The sequence below is a fragment of the Thalassophryne amazonica genome, chromosome 17 (assembly GCF_902500255.1).
Source record: "Thalassophryne amazonica chromosome 17, fThaAma1.1, whole genome shotgun sequence".
NCBI lineage: Eukaryota > Metazoa > Chordata > Actinopteri > Batrachoidiformes > Batrachoididae > Thalassophryne > Thalassophryne amazonica.
The window spans coordinates 51,375,227-51,387,837 of NC_047119.1; the positions used below are offsets into that span (position 1 = coordinate 51,375,227).

The 12,611-nt window shown below is 39.9% G+C and overlaps 1 protein-coding gene across 1 annotated transcript in view; it reads right to left on the minus strand.

Annotated features, from left to right (window-relative positions):
- LOC117530142 (voltage-dependent N-type calcium channel subunit alpha-1B-like) overlaps positions 1 to 12,611 on the minus strand; it is a 439,538-nt gene that overhangs the window by 301,240 nt on the left and 125,687 nt on the right. The window contains 1 exon segment of the mRNA XM_034193105.1: positions 8,731 to 8,883. Coding sequence (XP_034048996.1) covers positions 8,731 to 8,883 — 153 coding nt within the window.

Genomic DNA, 12,611 nt, shown 5'->3' on the forward strand with positions numbered 1-12,611 from the left:
GCTGTTAAACAATTCTCAGTTACTCACTTGTTGAAAGCCATCAAAAGCCGCCCTGAATTTTACAAATGGTTTTCAACACGGAGATGTTTTTCCTGTCGCGGTGCCACAGATCGCCGAGTCGTCCCGGGAAACGACTCGGCGAATTTGCGCGCACGTCTTTCATTAAAAAATGGCCTTAAACAGTGGAAATGTCCGCATAAAGCCTCATGCTGGCCTCTTCTGAATCTTCTCTGTTCTCTCACGACGTCCTGGGTGAATTAAGCCTTAAATTAGGATGTTTTCAGGTCGAAACAGGCTGACGACGGCGCCTGGAAGCGCTGAGCGATGTCCCGCTCCGTGGGAAGTCCTTACGCGACAGAAACACCCCATAATCTCTCATCAGCCCGTTAAACTTTTCACCGAAAACCAGCTTATTTCCTCGACTAGTGTCCACTCGGATATTCCTCACAGGTCCAGAAAAAATGTTGATAAAGCAACGCGCGCCGTCTCGAGCAGCGTGTGAAACAAAGGAATTCAGCCGAGAGGGCGGTGACCACATCTCACTCAAGGCCTGCTCCACAGGAAATGACATCACCGACCACGCGTGAAAAAACTCACGCATGCGCACGAGGGTTCAAGCATGATTGGTGTAATTACACGTCATTCAAATCCATATAGTTAAAAAAAAATAAATGGGTCGGTTTATTGTCTAAATAGACCTCGTATAAAGCGCCTTGGGGCAACTGTTTATTGTGATTTGGCGCTATATAAATAAAATTGATTTGATTTGATTATATTATTCATGTTATTATTATTATAAGATTGAAAAGCAAACACTTTTAAATAAATTTTTTATTGACATTCGAGATCCCAGCTGTGGAACATTTGTTCTCTTATATATGACTTGAGCTTTGAGTCCATGTAGAATTTCTTTGTAGCACAGGTGGATCAATTGGATAAGGAGCTCAACTGTCAATATGTAGATCTGGGTTTGAGTCCTGTCATGCCATCTGTCTGAGTGCTTGGGACAAGATACTTAATCTACATTGTGAAGTCCATCCACCTGTAAATGCAAACCAGTCTCAGCTGGGGAAGTAAGCTCCACAGGACTAGAGTCCCATCCAGGTGGATATTGTAAACTCTCATCTGGCAGCTTTACAGTCCACCTGGATAGCTGCAGAGGCCCACACTCATACATGTCAACCCCTTTGAGTTCCACCTGTATACCCAAGTGAGAAAATCCATAAAATCAACACAAATCCTTATAATAACTCCAAATCGCACCAAAATCAGTTTTATTAGTCCTTTAAATGTGAGAGGAAATCGGAGCACCTGAAGAAACCACACCAACATGGGGAGAAACATTGCAAACTCCAAACTGAAGCCACAGTGTGAATCGAAGCAATGACCTTCTTGCTCTGATGGCAACATGCACTAACCACTAAACTAGTGTGCTTATTAATCTATAAGATTACAGACAGATATCGGGGTGGTGGCCAAGTGGTTTAGTGCCACTGGTTTCAGTAACAAAAATTCCTGGTTTTGAACCCCACCCCTGCCACATTCACTGTGTAATGTGACGTGTTGCAGCAGGAAGGGCGTGTACAGCTTGTGCCAAATCACAATGCAGACCCTCCTTGCATCTGCTGTGGTTGACCCTGAGTGAAATCAAGGGAGCAGCCAAAGGACTTAATATATTTGTACATTTTACAAAAAAAAAAAAAGGTTTATATCAGCATGGTCATGCCAAATTCAACATGAAAAAGACAAGCAAATTACAGATTATATTTTTAATTACAGGTTTAAAACTGTAAAATTGCAAACCATTTACATATTCATTGTAATTTTGGACAGAATTCCCCCTGGCAACCACAGCTGACAGAATTTTTCTGTAAAAACAATCTGGATTTTTTTTTACAGTTGTAAAGCTGAATTTTATTTCTTGTAAACTAAAACAACCCATCACCCACATCACGTTTGTCTGCTTATCTTTTATTTAAAACAGAAAAGTCACAGACAAGTACAAGAGTGTACAGTTTATAACTGTTCATATTTTAATCTGGAATGAACGAACTGAACTGAAGAAAGAGTGAAATCATTGAATTATCTTGACAGTGGTGCGATCATAAACGTCTTAAAGCGTGTTTTTATGTTGGACACCGTTTCTGTGCTGTGAGCATAATTGACGTGAAGACACGCATGCAATTAAACATCGTCAAAAGATTATGAAAGTTATTTTTTAATGTCATGTATTGAACAACCAACATGCCATTATTTTTGTCTGGGAGCAACTGCAGTACATCTGTCAGCGCTGCACTGAGTGAGTGGTGCTCCCCGCGCCAAGGGACACAAATTCTGAAGGGGAGAGAACCACTTTGGCACAACACCGGCAGACCAGGCTAGAAGTTACAGTAATGCGCAGACTCGGAAAACAAGCATCCGGTTTACAATCCTTTGTTTAGACAATGTGTTTTTTTGTGACGATCATTTGACGATGTTTAAGAAAAACAACAGTAAAATAAATTTACAACAGAAAAACCTGAATATCCGTAAGACTTTATTTGTACGTCCTTATGACTCTGAAACTCGGAAAAATCTGTATAATTTACGGACAATCCGGATAGGTTGACATATATGCACACTTCGTGAACCACTGTTCTAAAGTACAACTATAAATGTGCATCTGCTGTCATGGATGCACATCAAAGAAGAAATCAGCCTTTTATTGTCCAAATAATAATAGATAGAGATTACAGCAAGTAAGTATTTAACATGTCACCATTTTCTCCTCCGTAAATACCAGTGTTGTGGAAAGTTGACAAGTTACTTTTTTAGTTACTTTTTTAGTTGCTTTATACAGGTGCTTTATGCAGTTACTTCATTAGCAGCTTTATGCAATTACTTTATTAGAATCTGCAGAAAACTTGCAACTAATAAGTAATGTAACGAATAAGGTAACAAGTAATCTAACTTGGTTACTCGTAAGAATGAGCAATCAGAAAAGTAACTAATCAGCAAAGTAACTAATAGTTACTTTTCTGAGTACTAAATCTTAAAAATAACCAAATTAGATTATGAGTAACTTTATTAATTACATTCAGCAGCTGCCGACAAGGTGTCCGCAGCTGCTAATGAAGTAAATGTAAGAAGTAACTGTAAAATATAACTGTATAGATTAACTAATGAAGTAACTGTTGGGGAAGTGTAATGACACGGACCCACAACAGGGGCGCAAATGAACGTCAATGGGTAGTCAAATAAATACAATTTATGTGGCAAATGTGCACAACAGGTCGAATACTATTTTAGACAGTCAAGTACAAATGTCAACAGGTGACGTGTGGGCAGGTCCGAGGGTAGGAGACGCCTATCCAGAGAAGAGCCGGGGCCCACAAGGTTCTGCCGCCAACGAAGACCTGCAGCAAACCGAAGCCACCAAGTCCCGAGTCCCCAGGTGGCCTCTACTTCAGCTGTCAGATCCGGTACTGCTGGCAGGAACAGAAGACAGGTTAATGGTGGGTGTGTGCACACCCAGCAGAACAATCAGCAATTCAGTTCAGTTCCTTTTGTGGGAGAATCTCTACCCTCCGACACAAAAACACAGTAGTGCAGAGCCTGAGAGCTACTTATCCATTTTGGCGTGAGGGGTGAAGAACGTCACTCCTACACGGACCACAAAACTCAGCACCAGCTGAAAGCAGTCACCAGGATCTCCTGCAAACACTCAGAAAAAGATCAGGTGCGTACGGCACAGTCAAAAACGGCTGAGAGGTTACCTGAGTGGTAAACTGATATCTCGGCAGAGATGTGGTGTCTCCTCCAGTCTTATATGGATGGGATGATAATGAGATGATTTCTGACAGCTGGTAAGTCCTGGCTCCTGGGTTTTGACTGCGCCCTCTGGTGCCTGAAACCCGACTACAGGCAGAGCGCCCTCTGGCGTTGGCCAGCAGTACCTCCTCTTCGGGCGGACCACATAACAGTAACTTTCCAAAGTTACTTTCCCCAACACTGGTAAATACAGGGTGGCCCAATAAAATGTTACCACTTTTGTAATTCGTACAATTAGAGAGTGTACTACAAAAGCCCACAGACCATTGAGGCCCTGAAGACGAAGATTCCCTCTTGAGATGTGTGACAATGTCATCACAAACTTCAATGTGTGTGTTGCAGCTGTAATCCAAAGAAGAGGAGCGTGGCTTGAACATGTCATCAGTTATTGAACTGTGCGGAAAACAAGACAAAGTGGGAAATCTTTGGTATCAAATGTTAATTTGATGCTTCTGTTACAAGTCTGTCAATAATTTTTTGAATAAGTTCTCATTTCAAAAACCTGTGCACAATCAAAAAGTGGTAACATTTTATTGGCCCACCCTGTGTATTTCTAAGTTACTATTGACAGGAAATTTTCAACAAATGTCAGTAACAACCCATGTAATCCACACATACAAAGAAATCAAACCATAAATGTCCAAAAATTAAGTTATGTATAATAATGTGAAATGACACAGTGAAAAAGTATTGAACACCTGAAAAAAGTGAGGTACAAAAAGACATGGAAAGCCAGACACAAACTGAAATCTATCAGCAATTAGAAAGAAATCCTGCCCCTTGTCAGTGTAAATTAATATCAGCTAGTTTGGTCTCAACTGATGGTCTATAAAAAGATGTCTCATTCCGAGGTGCCACACAGAAACATCTCATGATGGGTAAAACAAAGAGCTCTCTCGAGATCTTCCCAACCTTATTGTTGCATAACCTACTGATGACTGGTTACACAATGATTTCTAGACATCTGAATGTTACAGGTGAACACTGTGGGGCCAAAATCTGCAAGCAGAAAGAATGTCATTTCACTATAAACTGGACATGACCAGGTGCTCCTCATAACATTTCTGACAGAGGAGCGAAAAGAATTATCAGAAGAGTTGCCTAAGAGCTAAGGACCACTCACAGAGTTCTTCAGAAAGACCTGGAATTAGCAGGTACAATTGTTTCAATGAAAATAATAAGTAATGCACTTAACCGCCATGGCCTGTATGCACGCTCACCACAAATACTCCATTGCTGAAGAAAAAGCATGTTGAAGCTTGTTTAAGTTTGCATAACATTTAGACAAACCTGTGAAATACTGGAAGAAGACAGTCTGGACAGATGAGACCAAAACTGAACTCTTTGGATGTCATAATACACACCATAATGTCACTGCACATCACCCCAAAAATACCATACCAACAGTGAAGTTTGGAGGTGGAATATCATGGTGTGGGGCTGTTTTTCAGCAGATGGTTCTGACAAACCTCATATAATTGTAGGAAGAATGAATGGAAAAGACATTCTTGATAAGCATTTATCAGGATGATGAAGATGAACAAGGGTGGACATTTCACCAAGACAATGATCCCAAACACGCTACTTTAATAAGCTGCTAATGGTCCAGCCAGTGGTGGGCACAGATAACCAAAAAATTAACTTCGATAACAGATAATCAGATAACTGAAAACTTATCTTCGATAAAGATTAAAACGATGAACCACCCAAAAAGGTATCGGAAGTTACAGATAACCGATAACCAATAAATTCCAGTATTGTCTCCGGTGTACTTGCAACTACTAACAAGCTGATTTTGAGTTTTAACAATGCGATCGCTTTTGGAAGCATCAAAAGCGACAACAGACCCAAACAATTGAATCAACACTTTTGTCTTTCAGCGTCCTGCCCCCAGCTGGAAGCTCCAATTTACTACATGGCTTCCAGCACAGATGAAACTGAGAGGAACCAGAAAGCTCAACTCTCTACTCAATCACAATGCTGCAGTCAGGCCGAGGTCTTGGAAAATAAAGCAGTGCTGAGTTATGGTTTGGGTGTATCGAGAAAATACTAATAGAATAACTCCATTAATGTCAATTCTGTCATTTGTGCAAAGTTAAGATATAACATATATCTTTTAATGTTGAATACTGCACTAATTCTGAAGTTTTGTAACAAACACAGACAGATGGCATTCTGGGTAAAATGTGCCTCTGCTACATTGATTGGATGATTCATTCTATGTAGACCAACACATTAATGTGAGGTGTGTCATGTGTTGGTGTTTACAGATAAATGCGCTTTTGTAAAATATGTCATTTTTTATTTGTAAAAAAAAAAGGCATTTTCAAAAAAAAAAGCCAAGTTGTAATTAGATAACCGTCTCTGATATAACCGGTGTCAAAATAATAGAACACTGCCGTGATCTACTGGTGCCAGTGCGAGTTTTGACCCTTTTTCAGCTGATTTTCATTCATCCGAGTATTTTTTGGATCGCACCGAGTTTCAGATTAAATCGCGTATCCTGCATCGTTTAGTATACATGGAATAACGAGCTGCGTTTAACATCTCACGACCGACCACCTCCTGATCGCCAATCGTATGGTCAGATGAAAATCAAACCTGTTTGATGTTCTGGTCAGCCGTCGTGAGGGTATCACGCTGCTGAAGTGCTACAAGCGTCCACCCTCTTGCACTGTGCCTGTGCAAACACCGCAGACCTGTCTTGTAATGTTTTTTTGTTTTGTTTTTAAACTTTGATGTCTCCCATTGAGAGTTTTTGTAAATTAAGTTTGAAAAAAAAGCTTCTGTTTACGTTTTGCTTCTGGAAACACGAGTCCGACGTGTGGTTTTTGAACGTACAATGTGTGTGAGAACATAAATCGGGTGCTCTGAACCTTTACACCGTGGTGATTCTCTGGTACAGTCCTCTGCTCAGCTTCAGTCTGAATACTGCCATGAACACTACTGGCCAGTAGATGGTAGTAGAGATCTTGAAAACTTGCAAACACAAAATTCCAGATAATCTGTGTTGCTACTTGCTACGTTTAAGATGCATGGAATTTAATAAAAGCAAACACAATAACAACATCTATAAACCCAGAGAATATATTCACGAGAGTTTTTAGGCACTAGAGTTTAATGCTGTTGTCCTGATCAGAGGTCTCAAATGCATTCTCCTGTCGTGAACGTACTGAGATGACCCTATCACCCATAATGCACCTGGACACAGCATGCCCACACTAAAACCTTAAAAAGTAGTGCATTACTTTAAAACTAAAACATATATCTGATATTTTCACTTTATAAAACTTCAGAAGTTAATTTAAATAACTTGGCCAAAATAAGTTTGGTTAAAATTTGAACCATAAGTTAAAAATGTATGCCTCTGGATGACTTGGGTGATATTGGTCACGTATCAGTATGGGATTAAAGGAAATTATTATTTTTTTTAGTGACCACTTCTCCTTTGCCTGCAGAGGATAGAGCGGTTTCTTCTAGAAGCAGCTCTCCTCTGTTGTAGAGGGTAGAACTACACATCTGTCACCTTTGTTTACCACGTTAACAGTCTAAAAATTATTGGACAAAAATTTATCAGAAGATAATTAGTCCGATAATGGTTTTCAAAGTTATCTGAAAAGATAATCCGATAATGAAAACTTTATCTTCAATAATTATCAGTTATCGGATTATCGGAAGTGTGCCCACCACTGGGCCCAGCCAATCACTTGACTAGAAATCCAACACAAAATCTATGGAAAGAACTAAAGATCAGAGTTCATGGAAGAGGTCCATGGAAGCTTCAAGTTTCGAAGACTGTTTGTGTGGAAAAATGGACCAAAATCACACCTGAACATTCCATGTGACTAGTTCCCTCCATACAGGAGGTATCTTGAAGCTTCATTACCAACAAATGCTTTTGTACAAAGTATTAAATAAATTTCAGTAAGCATGTTCAATACTTTTTCCCTGTGTCATTCCATTATCACATATAACTTGCTTTGGTTTCTTTGCATGTGTAGATCACTGTAGGTTACCAACATATGGTGAAAATTTCATGTCAATAGAACCATTACAAATATATTTACTGAGAAATATGGTGACATGACAAAACTGTGAGTGGCCTTTTATTCTGACCAGCCTAAGGCAACACCTGTGCTGTAATTATGCTATCGAATAAGCATCTTGATATGCCACACTTGTGAGGTGGGATGGATTATCTCGACAAAGGAGAAGTGCTCACTAACATAGATTTAGACAGATTTGTGAACAATATTTGAGAGAAATGGGCCTTTTGTTTATATAGAAAATGTTTTAGATCTTTGAGTTCAGCTTATTAAAAATAGGAGCAAAAAACAATTCTTGCGTTTATATTTTTGTTCAGTGTGTATATATATATATATATATAGAGAGAGAGAGAGAGAGAGAGAGAGAGAGAGAGAGATATGCGCACAGTTTGATCACATTGCCTTTAGGGTTCAAGCCTTAGATCAGCCATCAACATTAATTCACCAATATTCTCACCAACACGTGATGTCTGAGACAGAGAGAAGTGGTGATGCGCAGCCCTCATTAAGAGCAGCGTTCTGTCAGGTGGACAAGTATAAAAGCATTCCTATTGAGCCTCAGCTGAAGCTATCGATCAAAATCTGCAGACGCGGAAAATATCATTCATCAAAAGAAACGCATGAAAAACAGCTGTCAGAAATTCTGCCCTGCAGTTGTTTGTTATGTGCTGCAAATGGAGGTGCAGTTTCATATACAGCATGCACGCAACTCATGAATCATTTATGCTTGCATGAATATGAAATTCAGAGTATGTTCTTGCTCAAACAAAATATGGGAACATTGATGAAAGAAAAAGTTTTAAAGAGCTGTCATGAAGTAAAGCAGCGAGTGCTGTTGCACAAACACATGACACACACACACTGGTGTTCTCACCGGTGTCAATCCCGAAGCAAGTGGTGTGGAACTTTCCCATGTAGAATTCCAAACCTATGATGGCGAACATGACTATGGCAAAGAACAGCAACAGGCCAATCTGAAGCAGAGGAACCATGGCTTTCATGATCGACTTCAGCACCACCTGGAGACCTGATGGACAGATTTAAGAAGGGGACAAATGTGTTTGTGTGACTCTGAAGGTGGCATTATAGAAAAACAGCAATGTTTTTGATGATCTGGGCCCTATCTTGACAAAGTGCATAACGCAGGTGCATTTAGAATGTGTCCCAAAGTGATGTTCAGCTGGTCTTGTGCAGTGCAGAACCTAAGATTTGACAATATAGGAGGAATATTACAATCACAACACCCCGACAGATGATTATGTGGGTTATGTAAGAACTACGGTGCACAAATTTTTATATGTTTAACTACAAACACTAAATGAGCACAGCCAAAGCTATGACAAAACAGTGTGTCCATGAATGCAAGATGTGCATGATATGAGGCAATGAGCTGGATTCGTGCAGGGAGTGATGATGTAACGCACTCAGTTTCTATCATACCATGAGTACACAGTTGCACAACTATAGCATAACCTTAGTTTAGAACAACGCCCCCAGATGACCAGAAGGCTAAGGTAAGCTGCTAACTATATAACTAGTCATTTTAAAATGTTTCTTGAGGTAAACGTGCACATGATAACCTCCACAGAGATCCTCTTCATGCTAACACACATTGCATTTACATTTTCACCTTTTCAGTGGTAACAAGAAGCAGTTTACTGTGAATTTACCGTATCCGCCCGCTGGACCACCCCTTGCCGAGGATCAACCCAACTCGATTTTTGAAGAAAGTTGGTTAAAGGCCTACCTGAAATCCAATTATGTTTCATTAAAGTTTATTAAATGGCCACCCTAAGACAAGTTAATTTTGTGACCCCCAACATATTGTAAAAAGCAAAAAATAATGAGTTTACACCATGTTTTTTGCATCTTTTCTGCGTCATACCTGTGACGATGTCGGAGTGTGCTGGTCATCATCATCATAACAATGACATCAATTTGAAAGTTTGCAATCCGAGAGATGCAGCGCACACTGTGACGGACTAAGTAAACTGATTAGAAGGGATTTAATTAATCATTTGTTTGGTAGCAAAAAATCATCTAATGCGTTGGTTTTTGGTGGATTTCGGGCCTCTGAGAAAATGATTGGACACACAGCCTGTTGGTTTGGAACACCTCTGGATGCGACCAGAAGAGTGAAACATGGCCCATGCCTCACGTCACCTCCTGCAGTCTGCTGCTGCAGATGGAATTCTGCTGTGACGGGTTTTCAGCTGTCGACATGAGAAAGCAACTTAATGTCGACTGGATGTCCACTGGCAAGCGGCGAACAAGGACAGGACAAAACAAACATGGAACCATCTGGAAGGTTTTCTGCAGGATGTCCGCTCAAAGTTTTGATCATGTATACAATTAATTTCTGATGGATTCGCCAGACATTAGCTGACAAGGAACACATTTAATAAATGAGAAAAGGATTTGTAACAGACAAAAACAGATGCACACAAATTAATCTAGGACCTAGCTTAGACATTTATGTACATCATTTATGAGAGGATAAGTCAACTGTTTCTAGACTAATATAACCCTAATGAACAACTTGGGATATGTGACAAAATCTCTGTCTGGGACAAACAGCCTGAAAATGACCACACCCTTTTGTTGTCCCAAGTGTTACTCCAAATACAGCTGTATTTTCTAAAATGCTGCAGTTACAGATTTTCCAAGGCAAAAATGTTCAGAATGACCAATACATGTTTAATAGTGTCATTGAAGAGTTTAAAATTTCTAATTTTGATATTTTAAGAGAAAACCGCAAGAAAACATTAGGTCAAATGACCTACGTACAGTCCGGAATCGCCACATATTTAGTAACTTAAACTTTCTGGGTTATTGGCTGTTGGGAAATTTGCCTGAATACTTTAAAATATTTAAAATCTCTAGATAAGCAACAAGTTTTGTTTTGTATTTATCACTTTAAATCAATATTCCAATGATGACAATATGACAAATAAAATTTCATTTTGTTTGGCAAATGTTTGTTGTCCTTTCGATGTACGGTAATAAGTTGACGCACTAATTTTAGGAATTCTTTCTTAAAATATCAAAATAGAAATTTTACATTTGTACACTTTCTCCAAACGTACTCAGGACAAAAAAGGGCGTGGTCATTTTCGGGGTGTTCATTCTGGTTGAGATTTTGGCACATATCCCAAGTTGTTCATTGGGGTCATATTAGTCTAGAACATTTGAGTTTTTCCCTCCTAAATGATCTGCATACATGTCTCAGCTCTGTCCTCTACTAAATGAGTAATTTGTGATTTATTTTTTTAGTTGTGATAAAAGACATTTTATTGAAAAGGCTGTAATATTGGCGGTGCTCATGTTCATGCATCAGCCCACCCCCTTTTCAGGCAAAATTTGGAATTTTTTGTGAATATGGTATTTTGTCAGTAAGAGTGTTGTAAATTGACACTGCACCAATTAAATTTGTTTTTGTCCTGAGTGAAGACGTGAATCTAAAAACATCTAAAAACAGAGTCTAGCTTGAAAAATGTCAGAGTTCAAGGTATTCATTTACACTCAACAAAAATATAAACGCAACACTTTTGGTTTTGCTCCCATTTTGTATGAGATGAACTCAAAGATCTAAAACTTTTTCCACATACACAATATCACCATTTCCCTCAAATATTGTTCACAAACCAGTCGAAATCTGTGATAGTGAGCACTTCTCCTTTGCTGAGATAATCCATCCCACCTCACAGGTGTGCCATACCAAGATGCTGATTAGACACCATGATTAGTGCACAGGTGTGCCTTAGACTGCCCACAATAAAAGGCCACTCTGAAAGGTGCAGTTTTATCAAACAGCACAATGCCACAGATGTCGCAAGATTTGAGGGAGCGTGCAATTGGCATGCTGACAGCAGGAATGTCAACCAGAGCTGTTGCTCGTGTATTGAATGTTCATTTCTCTACCATAAGCTGTCTCCAAAGGCGTTTCAGAGAATTTGGCAGTACATCCAACCAGCCTCACAACCGCAGACCACATGTAACCACACCAGCCCAGGACCTCCACATCCAGCATATTCACCTCCAAGATCATCTGAGACCAGCCACTCGGACAGCTGCTGGAATTTCTGCACAAACTGTCAGAAACCGTCTCAGGGAAGCTCATCTGCATGCTCGTCGTCCTCATCGGGGTCTCGACCTGACTCCAGTTCGTCGTCGTAACTGACTTGAGTGGGCAAATGCTCACATTCGCTGGCATTTGGCACATTGGAGAGGTGTTCTCTTCACGGATGATGCGAAGGAGATGTGTTGCACTGCATGAGGCAAATGGTGGTCACACCAGTTACTGACTGGTATCCCCCCCCCAATAAAACAAAACTGCACCTTTCAGAGTGGCCTTTTATTGTGGGCAGTCTAAGGCACACCTGTGCACTAATCATTGTGTCTAATCAGCATCTTGATATGGCACACCTGTGAGGTGGGATGGATTATCTCAGCAAAGGAGAAGTGCTCACTATCACAGATTTCGACTGGTTTGTGAACAATATTTGAGGGAAATGGTGATATTGTGTGTGTGGAAAAAGTTTTAGATCTTTGAGTTCATCTCATACAAAATGGGAGCAAAACCAAAAGTGTTGCGTTTATATTTTTGTTGAGTATATTTATATTGCCCCAAGTCACAACGTAAGTCGTCCTATGGTGCTTCACAAGTGTAAGCAAGGCCCCCCAAGCAAGCATGTAGGCAACAAGAAAAACTCTCTCGGAGTTCCCCTTACTAATCCGAATAGGCTTCCACATGAG